Source organism: Sparus aurata, chromosome 20 (genome assembly GCF_900880675.1).
Source record: "Sparus aurata chromosome 20, fSpaAur1.1, whole genome shotgun sequence".
Lineage (NCBI taxonomy): Eukaryota > Metazoa > Chordata > Actinopteri > Spariformes > Sparidae > Sparus > Sparus aurata.
Genome location: NC_044206.1, coordinates 6,918,708 through 6,936,656, shown reverse-complemented (window position 1 = coordinate 6,936,656; position 17,949 = coordinate 6,918,708). Strand labels below are relative to the sequence as shown.

At 39.4% G+C, this 17,949-nt stretch overlaps 1 protein-coding gene across 1 annotated transcript in view; it reads left to right on the top strand.

Annotated features, from left to right (window-relative positions):
- Nucleotides 1-430: 430 nt before the first annotated feature.
- uts2r (urotensin 2 receptor) overlaps nucleotides 431-17,949 on the top strand; it is a 63,367-nt gene continuing 45,848 nt past the window's right edge. Inside the window, exons 1-3 of the mRNA XM_030399236.1 lie at nucleotides 431-988; nucleotides 3,097-3,812; nucleotides 5,374-5,752. Coding sequence (XP_030255096.1) covers nucleotides 3,099-3,812; nucleotides 5,374-5,748 — 1,089 coding nt within the window. The 5' untranslated portion in view covers nucleotides 431-988; nucleotides 3,097-3,098 and the 3' untranslated portion in view covers nucleotides 5,749-5,752. The remainder of the gene's footprint in view (nucleotides 989-3,096; nucleotides 3,813-5,373; nucleotides 5,753-17,949) is intronic.

Sequence of the window (17,949 nt, the reverse complement as noted above, 5' to 3'; positions counted from 1 at the left end):
ATGGTTGATGACTGCGCTTAGGTGAATCGCTGCAGCGGTAGGTGACATTGACCATCTTTAAAAATAATGGATACCGGATATTCCACACTGGAACAAATGGGAATTGTTGGCTGTCTTTTCAGCTATTGATTTACCCTGCATGCGTGTCAGCAGGGTTGTTCTGTCAGTTTGTAATGTGCCTCAAGTGTGGCACATGCCCCCGTTGCATGAAAATAGATGGCACGGGGGTTAGAGAAGAGAAAGAGAGAGAGAGAGAGAGAGAGAGAGAGAGCAGAGCGCATTTCCTGCATACCTCTCTCGTGCCCGTTCTCTCCGTCTTCTCCCTCCCACTTTGGGCTTCTGAGCGAGAGTGCCTCACCAGCACAACGCTCCTCTCTCTCTCTCTCTCTCTCTCTCTCTCTCTCCCCTCTCTCGCTCTGTACCTCTGGTACTCTCTCTCTTACTCTCTCTCTCTCAGTCAAAGGGGGGTATTCTCCGTAACCAGCTGTAGCTTAATGTGATCCTCACTTTCTCATCACCATTTCATTGATGTTCTCCTCTTTTTTTTTTCTCTCCTGAAATTAAATGACTCTGCTGCCTATGTCACAGCTGAAATCTGGTGTTTCGGATGCTACCAAGGTGCACAAAAGGTAGAGGGAATGGAAAGGAACTTTTGCAATCAGAGCGCCTTTCTCTTGAACCTAGACCCACTGGATTGGTTCATGTGCTGTTGATACACAAGTCAACAATGGCAGGATTCCTGTTGTAGTGGATGACTCATTTAGGTTATTTTCCCCCCTCGAGACTGCTGGATATAGATTTCTTCTTCATCGTCTTTTGTTCCACCTGCGTATTTCACCTCTCAGATACTCTGTACAATCTGTGGGACTCTTATGGAGTGTGAAATTTCTACAGCAAGTGCAAAGTTTGGAGGAGCAAAGTGATACGGAGCATGGCTGATGTCACTGCGGTTGCGTGTTGAACTCTTTGGTCCGGGGAGGCAGACCAGGTAAGTCGCCGTCTCTCCTTATGCATTAATTTATTCTGTTGTGTTTAAGTTGTAACGTTAATCATGTCTGAGTTCATCTCTGCATGTGTTTGAAACAGCATGTGTGGCAAAGGAAGAATACTTTCCTCACTGTTTCTGTCTGAATCTTGACAACTTAGCAACAGACTGGATAAGGGAGACGTCTGTGAACAAGTAAAAACTTCTCTGTGTGCCTTCAACAGTTGCATCAACTCTGACACATTTGGCTCTTTATTAAATATCTTGCATCACAAGTAATTGCATTGGTTTGCCTGCTTACTGTCAGAGAGAGTAAGACAGAACGTTTCGTCATCAGCCTGCTGAAATTCTGCTGACGCAAATCATACTCTGATTATCACCCAGTGTGTGTAGCTCTCATTCCCAGTAGATTCCACTGCAAGATTTGCTAAATTTATCAGCACTGTGCGATCGAAATGCAACATTCAGAACAGTTTGCTTTCTGAAATGCTTTCCAAACTTATCTTTGAATCAGACTCTGACACTCCTGTTCACTCTCAGTCCAGACAGTTGCAGTACAATTACCCAAGTACAAGTACAATTTCAGTATTTATATTTTATGCTGTCTCACACTTCCACTCAAAATGTTGTACTTTATACTCCAGTTTATGTCTTCAATAGTTTTAGTAATCAATTACATTGCAGATTTGGGGTAAAAAAAAAAAAAAAAAAAGAATATATATATATATATATATATATATATATATATATATATATATATATATATATATATATATATATATATATACATATGTATATATATATATACACACATATATATGAATCAATTAATACATTATATTTTTTATTAAAAGTTAAGCAACAGCAGTATAAAAAATATACATGTCACTGGCTGCAACATTCAAATAATTTATAGACTGTTACACCAAGAACGCCACTAGTAGAGTGCTAAGGCCCAACAGTCTCCTTTAATTAAATCAAGCCTAATCAAGTATAAAATAGAATATATATTTAAATATGCTAGATCCAGATTTTAATTAAGATAGGTATCAAAAAGTACTCACTCATAGACACCAGCCACCAAAATGTGCCTTATTAATTAATTACATCAAGATCCAGCATAACTCACTGACCAATTCATTAAAAAGTAGAACAATTTCACTTTATCTGGATCAGTAACTTAATCTGGATCTGCACTAATAGTTAAGGGTCGCTCGCTGCTTCAATCTCATGTAGGATAAATCTGACAGGGAAAGTGAAAGGCACCGTTTGCCCCTTCCTCATTGCCACCACACATGTGCCCTTGAGCAAGGCCCTTAACACCAACTGCTCCAGAGCATCTGCTGAGCAGATTAGACTTTGGTTGTACTGAGTAGTCTCCTAGTGTGAATGTGTAACTTTGTGAATGGGATCAGGGCGTTCCTGAAAAAGAGAGCATTGCCCTTAGTGAACTGGCCCTGGATAAAGGTAAGGAATAGGTTATATTTTGAGTGCAGGACTTTTACTTGAAACAGAGTAATTTCACACTTTAGACTTGCTACTTTTACTTCCGTAAATATCTGAGTACTTAATTCCTGGACAGTGGTGCAATGTGCCATCCACTAACCTAAGATCAGAAACAAAGATACAGACAGTAACAATCCTATTCCAACATCTCATTTTATGACCAATTTAGGGAAACTTGAGTGTTTGATAATACATTTATAGACATTTAGCTTAAGTGACATAAGAGCTTGAAGCTGTATCCAGGCCTGCTTTCTAACCGATGAGTGAAATGAAGGGTTTCATTCTCCTCTCTATGAGTGAGTGCCAGTAGAGGCACTTCAACTGTGAGACAAAGATTTTGCAATTGACTATTAGAGATGGAGCCTGAAAAGAAGCTTTGCATGGATCGCAAGCTCATTAAGTACTTCCATGATGACTTCTGCTTCTCTCACAAATGGAGATTATAAATCAAATCAAACAGGCCAGTTTCTCCATTGAAACGGTATGTAAGCACCCTAATAGTGCAAGAATCAGGCCAAGTTAGAAGATAAGGGTTGATTACGAATGGCCGTTTTTCTGTACAGTTGCCACCCTCACCCCTTACATTTTTCTTCCCATGCATCCAGATATGACCACAGTATCCATGGAGCCTGTAGGAGTCCTTGTGGAAAGGGGCGCTAATGCCACTGACCCCCCTCTGAACTCACATGAGGACACAGCCGCCACCTTTACCATCGGCACCATTCTCTCCATCATGTGCCTCGTTGGAGTCTCGGGGAACATCTACACCCTGGTGGTCATGTGCCAGTCCATGAGGACTGCAGCCTCTATGTACATCTACATCATAAACTTAGCTTTGGCAGATCTGTTGTATCTTCTAACCATACCCTTCGTAGTCTGCACACACTTCCTAAAGGGATGGTACTTCGGGGACGCAGGGTGTCGCATTCTGATCAGCATGGATTTCCTGACCATGCATGCCAGTATCTTCACACTGACAATCATGAGCACGGAGCGATACTTTGCTGTGCTCAAGCCACTCGACACAGTCAAGCGGTCTAAAAGTTACCGGAAAGCCATCGCTCTGCTGGTCTGGGTCGCCTCACTCATCCTCACCCTGCCGATGATTGTAAGCATTCAGCTAATGACAGTGGGCAACAAGGCTATGTGCCAGTCCACCTTGTCAGCACTCTCCTACAAAGTTTACATCTCCTTCCTGTTTTGCACTAGCATTGTCGCTCCAGGACTGATCATTGGCTATCTCTACATCCAGCTTGCGCGCACTTATTGGGTTTCACAGACGGAGACCTTCAAACAGACCAAGAAACTTCCCAATCAAAAGGTCAGTGAGTCACAAGATAGTGTTTCTGTCTCCCTTGAAGGGATACAAGTTGTTCTATTTCTAACAAGCCTGCTTTCTGATGGTGCTTTTAGGGCTTTCCAGAGAAATATTCAAACATTTCTGTAGATGTAGATGACAACCTTACACTAAATCCGACAAGTCCTCCAAGTAAGAAGATATAAAATGTGATATGTTGTCTTCCAGAACTACAAGTTGTGCAGGGTAACCTGATGTGTCAGTGCCTACTGAAACTGCTACAAATCTAGGCTGCTATGGTAAAGTTTTGATTCACGGCCCAACCTATCACCCAGAAGCAGTATTCGAAAAAGTGCAAAGTGCTGCTATTGGGAATGGGAATAAGACTCAACGATCCTCTGTCTTTCTCCACAATCGTTTGATTAGGGTAGGGGGAAAAAAATCATGATTAGGTAAAAAAACTACTTGGATCAAACTGGGGAATGATCATGGCAACAACTAAAAAACAATGCTGACTATCTGTTGCAGGCAGGAAATTAACAGTGGTCTCCAGAGTAAAATTCTGACCTTTAGTTGACCCACCCAATTACCTTAATCTCCTTTCCCGGTGGACTTCCTGTAGGGAGGATAGTCTCCCCTAAAGAATAGCAGGCCCAGTTCTTGGTGGGCAGCATCACCCTAAACCCAGTCCATTCAACTCAGCCAGGATTCTCAACCTGAGAGGCACATCCATCAGGTGGAATCTGATGAATAGACAGAAAATTAGGCCAGCAATTAGGCAAACAAACTCACAGCACAGACAAACCACTCATCAAGGCTGCCTCTTCTCCTGGGAACCTATCCTGTAGCCCATAGGTTGTGACATTCTGTTTCACAGCTATTACATTACCTCCTGTTTGGAAAAGGTTTGCCAACAACTCAATGATCACATAAGACAAACAGTTGCTCTGCAAAAGTAAAGTGTGTAGGATTTTAGAGACGAAACGTATTATAATATTGATAATCTCTGACTTCAGGGAGGGCCTTTGACATTTTACACTTGGAACAGAAGGGTGAAGGGAAGGGTGTTCAGTTGGTTGCAATCTATAACCTCACCACTAGATGCCATAAATCCCACACACCAGACATTCAACAGTTTATCTATGGTCTCCCTGCTACTGCAGGTTTTTCTATTTGCCATTCCCTTTTTGCCTTAACATGCTGAGACAAAACTGTTTCCAATTTGCTTCATAGCAGGGCTGAAAGCGGCTTCATCTGTTTTATCAGTGTGATAACTAACGTGAAGAACACTGTCTAGCTCTAAGGTCCGAGTAAATTCTGTGAATTGAATTGAAAGCAACTGAGGCAGAGTGGAGACAACCCAACTTTTAAAAGCACAGCTGCTTGCTACAGGAATAATTTATTAGTCTGTCCCTACGGCACTGTGATCATGCTGGGGTAGAGAGGCAGGGGTTGATAAGCCATAATTTTTATTCACTGTCCATATAATGCAATTTTTTGTTGGATTTAACATTGATGTACCACTATCCCGATGCATTAATGATTCTCCTTCATGGTAAATCTCTGTGGTCTTTTATCCTTGAAGGTGCTGTACCTGATCTTCACTATTGTGCTACTTTTCTGGGCATGTTTCCTGCCCTTCTGGATCTGGCAGCTGCTGGGTCAGTTCCACCCCTCATTGTCCCTGTCCACCAAAGCCAAACGCAACATCAACTACCTTACCACGTGTCTGACATATTCCAACAGCTGCATCAACCCATTTCTGTACACACTGCTCACCAAGAACTACAAGGAGTACCTGAGGAAGCACAAGCGGTCCTGGTCAGCTGGCAGCTACTTCAACAGGAGGAGTCGCTTTCAGCGCTCACCACGCAGGTCACCATCCTCAAGCAGTCAGCAGTGTACCGAGAGCTTTATGCTAACGCACACAGCCTCACTGCGTGCACATAACAGCAGTTAGTAAGGTAAGAGCAGATTTTTTCTGGCTAACATTTGTAATTTTGTGAGCTGATTTGCTGTAACCAAAAGACAATCCCTAAAACACAGTCTAAGACTGCCTAAATTCAGCTCGGTGCTGAATATTCCAGCCTGTTTTCCCCATCTTTCTACTAAAAATTATGCATCAACAGTGTGGGAGCCAGCAGAAGCTTTAGACTTAGTGGCTTTGTTGGAGTTTTATCAGAGGAAAGTCTTGTTCCGATGGGCTATGTGATTTCAGATGGCATTGAATTCTGGCCCTCTGAGGACGTCTGTTCCTGGTATGTAGTGTAAACATGGCCAAGTGGGACAACTGGTGCCTCTTGATGTTTATGTATGGAACTGGGTGAGCCAGTGAAATATGTTGGCCAACAATAAATATTCCATTGCATTGGAAATTCACAAAGTTCAGGACAGCAATGAGATTGATTTGAAAACCTTTTTGTTTCATTGGGTTTCGGAGAACTGTCTCGTTCCTTTAGGGGCACAAAGTACGAATTAATCAAACTAATTTTTATATGAATTAAGTCACAAGTCATGAGACAATGTTAGGTGTATTGAGAGAAAAACATTATTGTTTTGTTTTTTTTATCATGCCTGATGTCATGATGGCAGTTTGGCAGTATAAGGTGCTTTACATCAGCAGTTTGACCATAGATTAAACTGTGTAATTGTATCTCAATTGTCCTCCAGGAGCCACATTCTTCACTTATATTTTACATAATCTACTTGTATTCAATAATCTGTCAACGATATCTGTCTTTTCTGTCATGTATGTCCATCCTGGGAGCTTTATCCCTCCTCTGTGGCTCTTCCTTAGAATGTATCATTTTTTTTCCCAGTTACAAGGATTTGGGACTATGGGAAGTTTTTCTTTACTCAAATCTAACAACGGAGGATGTTGATCACAATACAGATTGTTAAGCCCACGGAGGCAATGTAATTGTGATTTTTGGCTTTATAAATTAAATTGATTTGATTTATCAAAGTTAAAAGGTCCACTTACTAGCTCTTCAGGGTTTAAATGACATCAGTGTCTTCTTTGAAGACTACATGGAGTACTCGGTGGATCTCAGGGCCGAACAATTAATCGTTTTTATGTCAAAAATGCAAGCCGTGGTTAATTTGCATTACTTGCAAGTGGTAAACACTGGTCATCTTTGCCCCCTCCCTCCCTAAAGCTGAAGTTGGAGTGACAACGCCCTCCCAATCCAGATGCAAAGCACATGAAACATATGGTAAAATTGTCAAAGCCTAATAAATTCCATTGGCATTTGGAAAAACATAAATTTGACACTGATTTTAAATTAATGCTTTCACAAACACAGCGATTGCAATTTTTCTGTCTCTCCTCTTCACGAACAAATTAACTCAGAAGTTGACTATTCTTTTATTCGTTTAAAATAAAGGAGTTCTGGAAGAACCTCAACAACTATATTGCATTGTTTCATCTGATTCCATTCATGTAGAGTTTTTCTGAATGTTTTTGTAAGGCACCTGGTGTAGACCACAAATGTAGACCTCAAGTTTATTTCATGAAAAATAATCAGAATTTTAATCACAAACACAAATTGGTCCGAAAAATCACAATAAGACATTATCCTCTAATCATGGTCTATGGCGTTAGGCCTACTCTTTCCGTTGTCAAACATAAAACAGGATCTATCGTCTTGTTGAATGCTTTTCTACCAAGGTACACCAAGTATACATTTCTGAATATTTCTAGTTTATGAAGCTAATACACATATGCATTATTCATGAAAGTCTTTATTCTACAAGCGCAGTCTCAAAATTTAGAACATTGAAAATAATATGGAAATCAGCCATGGGATTTCATTGGAAATGGGAAATTATCCATGGGATTTCTATTACTTCAAGAAAGCTATAAAATAACTCTGTTACTGAAATATTATCCACTAAAGTTCTTTGATATTGCCTCAAGTACCCTTCTCAATTATTCCGGTCCCTATTCATTAAATAATAAGCTCGACATTTTTGCCAGATTGTGCCTTATTTAAATGTTTTAACAGACAGAAGTTTCTCATTTAACAATCCTGTTACTGTATTCAGTAATATTTTGCGTGTGCTTAAGTACATCGTGTGTTCCTCAGTCTGTATGACTGTATCATACATTGAAAAGGTTTTAGATGATGGTCAACATGTTCCTTTCGGTGAAGGCTGCCTGTGCAGTGGAGGGAAATGGAGGGTGAGGAGCAGGGAATGGGGAGAAGTGGGAAGGGAGGGCTGGAGTGACAACACAAACACACACACACACACACACACACATACACACACACACACACTTGCCACTAACTTGCCACTTGGGTTTTGTAGCACAGCCGTATTTCTGTCATGCTGCGAAGAAGCCAACTGAAACACAGCACAGAATCCGTTTGCTCTTTTGCAGATGATGCCGTCTGTTCAAATGAATATGGATCCTAACGAAATCCATATTGACACAGCAGGATATAATGGTTGAGTGTTTACCTTCCTCCCCCCATAACATCTCCAATAAAACTTTTTTATGTTCACTATTCTTTCCAATTCATCCCACAAGAGTGAAAAGAGGGAAAATCCGATATTTATCATCCTGCTCATAACATTGCGCCCAGCTAATATATTGGTAGTGCTTTACCTTTGATTGCTGGGTGGTGTGTGTCCAAGCTGCCTGCAGAGAGAAAAGGAGCAGTCATATATCACTGCTCTCTGCCCTGGAATACAATGTGCCGAGTGACATCTACCATAATTCATAGGGCAAAGAATATGGCTCCACATGTGTCCCCGCACGCACAGAAACACACACATGTGCAGGTTTTCGGCAATAAACTACTTCAAGTGTGTGCGTTTGTTGTACTGACACACATTCCTGTCAGTGCTGGGCAGTGACGCATTACTTAGTAGCACATTAAAGTAATGTGATTTTTCCAGTAACATGTTGTTGGCTTTCTATGCCGCCTTACCTGGAAGCTGTTGAAAGCTGATATAAGTTTTCATTCCTGTGCGTTACAGACTGCGGCGCAACACGTCATCTCAACGTGGGCGCTAGTGTGTGGTAGACAGCAAAACTGGGGAAATGTGACTCCCCGTGAATGAGAACACACACACACACAGCTCAAATGTGTTCACTTAGCTGGCTTGCTAATGTTAGCCACCAGTTAGCCTGCATTTAGAATTCAGCCTGTTCAGAGTTGGAGGTGAGCCTTGCAGCTTCACTGTGGAGGGAACTTCTGTAGAGAGAGGTTGCTGGCTTTTAAAACCTTTTTTTTTCTCATTTTCTCCTGTGTTTTCTATAGCTGATGTAATGTGTGGGTATGGAGGCATTGGGCTTTTTAAAGGCACCATTAACTGATCTTTGTTGCATAACATTCCTGAATAGTCACCATGAGTGCCGTAGCTCACTCTGACATAAAAAGGACTCTTGGTAAATTTGCAGTACATCTGCAAATATACTGTTCAGTTATTCAGAGTGCGAGAAACACCTGGAGTGGCGGGCCGCAGAGAGCAGTCATTGTTTGATGAACAGTCGAAATGGCAGTCTGGGTAAATAGAGTAACTGTGAACTGATGGGGCGAATTAACAGAAATAATTCAACGCAGATGAGCAGAGAAAAGTGAGGTGTTTGTGTGTTTAATGATAGCTAACTGCTAACGGGCTCTGTTTCTAAAACTTATTTTAAATACTAGTTACAATAGTATGTCTAATCTCTCAGCTCTTACATTTACTTACATTTTGTATTTTAGTACATAGTTTACATAGTATTGGAACCTAACTAAATACATTCACTTAGGTGGTGTGCTGAAATTTAATTTTGAGGTACTTGAACTATTAGTCCAGTTTCAGTTTATGTTCAATATGCAAAGAGATGTCATGTGCGACATCTATTGCATGTCAGTCCTTCCTTGAGGTTTCATCCATCTTTTTTTCCTTCCCCGTGTTAGAATGTTTTTTTTTTTTTTTTTTTTTTTTCTCAATATGGTACGTTTTTCATCACTCAAAACGAGGGTCTAAGGACAGAGGATGATTGTACTTTTTACTACACTACATTTATTCAATGACTTTAGTTACTCTTTACTTTTCAGATTGTATGATAGTGTGCCATCTTTTTAAATGAATTTCTATTACTTGCAGTTCAATAAATAAAACACTGAATCTGATAATCGGCCTCTGTAAATATATTTATAATGAACTTTTGCTTGACTTTTGACACTTTAGTAAATTTATTGCCAGAAAATTACTTTTGATACTTACAGAGGCAGGCAGCTGTAGCCCAGCGGGTAGAGCAAGTCAGCTAGTGATCGGAAGGTTGCTGGTTCAAATCCCAGCTCTGCTGAGCTGCATGTCGAAGTGTCCTTATGCAAGATACTGAACCCCAAATTGCTCCTATGGGCCCTGCGATGAGCTGGCAACTTCGCCCGGAGACAGCTGGGATTGGCTCCAGCAACGGGTGACTTTTACTTTTTTCAAAGTGATAATGGAACGGTAACACTTTCTATGAAGCCCATTCTTATAACGCATTATGATGCGATCATAATACGGTTATACTGAGGTTATAATGATTTATAATTGGTGTTATAATTAGTTATACATGTTCATGATGTGTTATAATAACAATTATAAACAGATTATAATGTTTTTTTATAATGTTTTATAAGGGTTCAACCATCATAATGTATCATAAAGTATTATAACTAATCTCTCATGAACGCATTATAATCACTATTATTATACTTTATAACGTGATTATAATTTATAATAAGTGTTATGTCAAATAATAGCCGTATGAGAGTGTATAATGCTTAAACAGTGGTTATAAACCATTATAAGAGGTCACTGGATGCTTTAAGTAAAGTGAGGACACTCTGGTGGCATCCAATGACCGCTTATAATGGTTTATAACCACTGTAGCATTATACCCTCTCATACGGCCATTATTTGACATAACACTTCTAATAAATTATAATCAATCAATCAATATAATACTTTATGATACATTATGATGCTTGAACCCTTATAAAACATTATAAAAAAACATTATAATCTGTTTATAATTGTTATTATAACACATCATGAACATGTATAACTAATTATAACACCAATTATAAATCATTATAACCTCATTATAACCTCATTATAACCGTATTATGATCGCATCATAATGCGTTATAAGAATGGGCTTCTTAGAAAGTGTTACTGCCAGGGCTCTCACTTTAGTGCAGAGCATCAGATTAGATTTATAAATGCACACTAAAGTAATGCAACTAGTAATGTAGTAACCTACCTTTGTTGTTGAGTAAAGAGTCAACTAACATAAATACTTAATCAATGAGTAAAATGCAATATACATTTGATTACAATTTTCCGTTGACCTCTCCAATACTGTTAATTTTAGTCACATATTAACTATATGAATGACTGCACTTCACACATACATATTAGCAGAGGCTCTGAAATGTACGGATCATAAAACATAAAAAGGTCCAGTCTTATGTGCCTTGATTTAAACCAGCAAGGGGCGAACATTAAATTGCTGTTTAAATTCACAAGCAACAATATACATCACACACTTTTAATTATAATGCCATATAAACAGTTTATGTGCCCTGGAGAAAAACAGTGTGATTTTGTAGCTATTACAAACATGACAACACACCAGCTGGAAAATCTGCTCATTTGCTTTTATGGCGAGGGACATGAGAGGCAAAAAAAGGAAGCCATAATATCAAACTGAGTCCGTGGATTGATTTTATATCATTCTACAGTGGAATCACCGCCACAGCGATAACTGCCTGAGCAGACAGCAGCAAAGATTAGACTGGAGTTTGTGAGCGTGAAGCAATAATATAATTTGCTCTATGTGCGCAAAGAAAAGATGTCTTTTCTCTGTATGATAGATAAAAGTTTAGCTGAAAAATGTATAAAAGCCTTTTTCACATTTGGGTCTGCTGACTATAGGTGACTATTGGAAAACTGTGCATACAAAAGCCGGTTAAAGAGATTTTATCACAGTGCCTTTGGAAAATCAGTTACGGAATAAATGAGCTACTGGGTCATGAAAATGGAGTTATGCATTTTACTTCCAGTCTGCTCTCTTAAAAAGTATTTAAAATGTGCACCTTTCTTTCTTTTTTACTGGTTTCCACACATATGTAACATTGCCCTAAGTGGATTTTTGTAAAAGAGCCCCTTGACTATCCATCAGTGCTGGCTTATACGATTCTGTGCTAAATTCTAAACTGACCCATAAATGTTTCCTCAATGAAAAGTTTCAGACTAAACTCATGATTTACATGGTGACGGCTGCTTGGCAGGCTATCTGGAAGTGCCCCAACTCCTATGCAGGCTGATAACATCCCGTTTTTATTGTAGCGCAGGCCACACCAGGAAGCAGCCAGTGGACGTAGGGACGGTATGAACCATACATTTTTAGCAGTCGCTGTGGAAAACATGTACTGTATAGCCCAGTTTTAATGGGTTGTGGTTTAATATTCACCGCAGCAGCAAGGGCATATGGAATATCCCATCTGACAAGCATAATTATTCCTTATATAGGATAAATATTCCCCTCACACACAGGACTGAGACTGCCCTGAAATAGGTTTCTCTGGGATAAAATGTGATGAGAACATTTGTTTAGTTGCTTTGGCATTACCTGTTCCTATCCATGGCAACTTTGTGCACTGGTATCAATTACCTCCATAATAACAGTGTCTGGATAAAAAACCACAGCCCGGGGTGTTAAAGATTAGAAAGGTATTCACATAATCTGTGCCTTCATGAACGTTTATGATCATGAATAACCATTTGTGTATGACGTAGCACATTCACAAAACACAGTAATATATCTGATGTATTCCTATTGTCTTTGTGACAGGTCCAAATGCTTGCCCTTTTCCTCAGAGATAAGGAGAGGAAATTAGTCAGCAAAGGAAGTGGGAGTTTAAATAAAAGAACTGATTCTCCATTAATATTTTCCTCCGTGTGTCAGCTGTGTTTGAATAGAGGAGGTGAATAATTCATACAAGACACTAAACAAATCTGGAGTTTGTTGCTGGTCATAACTTATTCAGGGGTTTAGCCGGATAATCATTATTGGAGTGTTTTTATTGCTGCTCTGATGATTGTTCTTGATGTAGTGCTGCTGAGCATGTTGTTTTAACGTTTGTTTCTTTTTATGTCGTGCTCTATGCTGCAAAACAAAGAGGGAAAAAATAATGAACCATACAATAAACCAATTGTGCGTGACTATATTTTATTCATCAACTTTATCATCAAGCATTGTATTTTTGTGGCAATAAATGGTTATTTAGCTCTTAGGAAGAATCATTTGCAGCATGCTGGCAATTAAGAAAAAAATAATATTTATTATGAAAAGTTTTAATTGCAAACTGTCTGTGGTTCACTCCCATTCACTGCCATCTATGGTCTGGACTAAAATATTTCAGAAACCAGGAGATGTTCTAACATTGTGTACAGACATTCATGGTCCCCAGAGGGTGAAGCCTACTGACTTTGCGATTTTCGAACTGTTCCTCTAGCCTGAAGAGGTCGAAGTTTTCCATTAGCCACTAAAACACCACACAATGTCTAACTTGCATCACAATTTAGTGCCATCTACAGTATATTAAAGCAGCCCAGGTGTTGTATTAACGTCTGTATGTAGTCAACAAGTTCTATATTTCCAAATATTTCATAAAATAAATATGAATAAAATGAATTTGAGAAAAAAATATTGATTATACAAACATTTTGATAAAAGTGCTTTGATTTTCCCTGTTGCTTAATTTTGAACTCCAATCAGATCTTAATAGTCTCAAACAACTTTAAGATAAACAATCTCAACACATGTTAACAGCTTTTATACCTCAGCTTTTATAACTCTTGCTTTTCTAGCTTTTTCGTCTGGATTTAATGGATGGAATGATGTCAGGCCAGCCTCATACTAACGTGTAGCTGGGACAATATCTTGTTTTAATAATTCTTATAGTGCAGAGAGCATTTTTCTGTGCTCTTAAATCCAGATTTGAGTTGGTAGGTGTGTTGTCTCTTGATGGCGATTCACACTTTATTTTTCCACTCACTTGAGTTCCCCTGCTAGTCAAATGCCTGCAAATGCGCTGATTTGATTGGCTGAGTAGCCTCATGTGAGATGATTTACAATACATGCAATTGGTCTGTTTCCAGGGGCTGCTAAACCAGTACCATAAAGACTGGAAAACCTGCAAAAGTTCAAATTGAAATACTGTCAAAACTTGATAATCCTCAATATTTTATTAAATATGGGTTATAGTGTGGATAGGACAGAGTTGGGGTCTGGACCCAGACTACGGTCTGCCTATTAGTGACTTTGGTACAGACAGTCATGGTTCCCCCGAGGATGAAGCCTGCAGATTTTGGTGAATTTTCTGCAGCATGACCACTGGGTCAAAGCTTGTCATTCAGTTGGTAAAATATGACATCAATATGAAATACACATTAAACAACTCTACATCATACTATTCACTAAATGTTTTTTGTATTCATCAGGTTGGTATTGTATCTTTTGCTGGTTTCCTTAGCTGGACTTCAGTAACGAGTCATATATCTGATAAATCCAGCCTATCCTCACCAGGATGGGTTAGGGTTAGTAAACAGCTATATAGGTTGCCTGTGCAAGCAGTTCAGGTTGAACCATACTTACATTTATTGTTAGGTAGCAACCTCTCATGGGTATATGAGGGAAGAAGGAACTGAGGTGATGTTATAAAAGAAGCAGTAAAGCCAGCACAAGGCAGAGGTTGTTGAAGAGGTGTTTTTTGTTAACTTATCTAACATACTGAAAATGCATAATGTACTAAACTTTGCATGACTTATGTGGCGAAGCCTTGATATTTTCCTAAATCTAACAAAGTAGTTTTGTTAGCTAATCCTAACCAAGTCATTTCTGTGCCTAAACCTAACCAAACCGCACTGATATTCTGGTACAGTTCACCCTTTTGCGGGTACTGTCCAAAGTTTTATGTTGTTGTGGCCCAGATATCACACATACGTCTTGCAGATATTGGTGGGATGAATAGAAGTCTATATCATGGCAAGGTCTTCCCAATTAGCAAATGTTCGCCATACTATATAATTCTGATGTAACTTGTGCAAACATCCTCAAGATGTATGTGTGCTATTGCGGTGGGAACAAATGTAATTTTGAGAGACATTGGCCATTAACTTATTCAGTCATTTAGTTATGAGGATTTAGTGGATAATTCACCAATGATACCAAGTGTACGAAACAAGATGATCAAATGTTTTTCTCGAAAGATATTAGTTAAAAAACACTAGAGAATCCCAATTAAGTTTTTTGGATCCAGTTCTTACCTGAGGCCTTTTACATTGCAGAATCAGCAGATACTGAGTGTGGTGTGACCTAAATGTTCATGAAATACTATCTGACCCATTGAAAACACAGGTGTAGCAACTTAATCTAAATTCTCTTCGAAGCTACCACATCCAAATCCTGCAGGTCTGGGACATGACATGAGTGCAACTTTAACTGGGAGAGTATGCCTCCATAGACTGAAGTGACACAATCCAAATCACCACTTAACTAGAGAATATGTATCACTCTGTTGTTGGAACTAAACACTCAATCCACTTACAGTTGCAGTCATCCACAACAGCTGCAGAGAGCACTTCAACCAGACGACATGTTGGCCTGTTTTGAAGTTACTCTCGAAATTAACATTAATTAGTAACAGCTGCAATGATCTGCCTGCAGTGGTGTTCGTCATTTTAACTGTCGAAAGCAATGGTCATCACCACTTAGAAAGAGGCTGCCAGCTGAAAGTTTTGTGGTGCAGACAAACTGAGACGGACAGACACAGTAGAGTTCACTGAAGAAAGGATCTGATATTGATCAGCTTTGCTTGAACTGATACTGATCCATTAATATATGCCAGAAACTTCCAAACATTAACACAATTTTCAATTGATCTCATGTTCCTGTTCATTGAGAACAAATATATAAAATGGCTTTGATTTAAATTTCTCGGAGAAGACTTGCTTGGAGTGTCCAAGTGTCCAATGATTTAAATTTCTCGGAGAAGACTTGCTTGGAGTGTCCAATTTAGAGATCCAAACTACCACAACTGGTGACATTCCCGTCCACAACAGCAGTAATTTGTGTTTACTGCTGATCAACAAATGCTAGCATGCTATGTGCTAAACCTATGGTGAACGTGGTTTATGTTATTACTGCAAAACATCAGCGTTTCTAGCATGCCGACCTCAGCATTCAGCTCAAAACAGCACTGTGCTTAATTACAACCTCACATATTTTCGGATAGGTGTAGACTCTACTTGTTGATTTGAGGAGTATGTTTGTTTGGTTCTGAGCATCCATCAGCAAGGCAATCGAATGCCACAGCCTCATAAATGTTCTGTGCATACTTGCAGCAGTGCACAAATCTTTCCCCATAAAGATCAAACCAGAGAAGCCTTGACCGCTATTAGAGCTGGCCATGGAATAATCATTCCCTTACAGACCAGACATGCTCCATCTTTAATTATAATTGCTTTAATCCCATGTCTAGAGCTGCACATGTTAGCCCCACTTTAAAGCTATCCTCATCTGTCACAGGCTGTGTCGGAGCATGTTATAGAAATATTGATAGAGGACTCATTAACTTGTAGCTTTTCGCTCATGCAGCTTCCATCTCAGCTGCCAAATGAAATGGCACTTGGACAGAGGGTCCGTTGGCAGAATCAAGCAGAGTTCACCTCTGCAAAGGTCATCCAGAGACACACACTAACTCATTCTCTTTCACTCATGATGGTGAAAGGATTATTGATCCCTCGGCCAAATATATGAAAGCTGATTACATTGACTTTGCTCATTTTAGGAATTGGAAATAGGAATTGCTATTCTCTTCTCCTATGTGAGAGGAAGCTTTGCCTGTAATACCTAAAGGCTGCATTGTCTGGAAAAGTCCCCGGTGTGATCAATAAGCACTCTGACTCACCCTCCACTGCTGTTCTTCAAGATTATATAGGAGCTGGGATTGATCGAGTGGCCCCTTATGTTAGCAGGGTTCACGTTAATGCTCCAACCCTCATTTAGAAAAGTCTTAAGCTGATGAAACATTCTCTGATGATTTGATGCACATAGATGTATTACATTCTTTTTTTTCTTTTTTTTTCCTGGGTCACACTGTACCGTCATTAGATTAGAGCACATAAATTATAAAGGGAGCTCATGTGTCATGTTTCTGTTCCTTCACAGATTCCAGGCAGACAGAATTGGGAATGAAATGTCAGTTTGTGCAGAGTTCAGCAATGTAAGCAGACAGGAGGCGATGATAGGGAATTCAAGTGGGTAACAGCCTTTTTATTTTCAGCTTTGTTTTGTGCCCTTCAACGTTTTTGAAATAAATGCACTTTTTCACATTTGATACGCAATATGTCAGAGTTATGAAATGCATAAGACAGCAGTTTCCTGCTTCTTGTTGCGTATACATTTGGCTTCCGATTTCAATCTGTGGCCCCATTGAGATCCAGCAGAAACTATTTTCCTGGTACCTTTTGAGTGTGCCCGTGGCTATATTAACCTTTCAGGAGAGGGCATGGTCATTTTGTTGTTGTTGTGCCCCCACTCATACCCCATCACCAGTGCAGCGCATACTATACACAAATGCTATGGTTACCCGACCCAGGAACCAACTAGTATTCATACTCTTGCTTGGCTGCAGGTTCATTTGTAAGTCAGTTTAATTAAACACAAATGTAGTTTGAATGTACAATGTGTACATAATGTTTTAGCATGCCAACATTTGCTCGTCAGTGTTAAAGGCAATGGACAGCTGAGACTGAAATGTCATTCAATTTTCAGGTATTTAGATCGTCACAACCTGATCTGCCATCTTAGACAATTACGTACAGCAGCAACACATAACCATGCAGAACTAAAGTAAAACCAGAAATTGGTTAAGTTAGTTTGTTATTATAATTACATTCGCTTATGATTATTTAGGATGGCTGTGCATGGTTGCCTGTTGTAGTGTAGTATATTTTTTCTATATACATTTTGCTGTTATTGTGCTCTATCCAAATATTTTGACAACTTGTAGCCTATGCTTTTATGATGCGGCACCATTGTTCCTATATTCCTGAATAAAACCTATTTGAATTGAATTGGGTGATGATACCGTCCAAAATA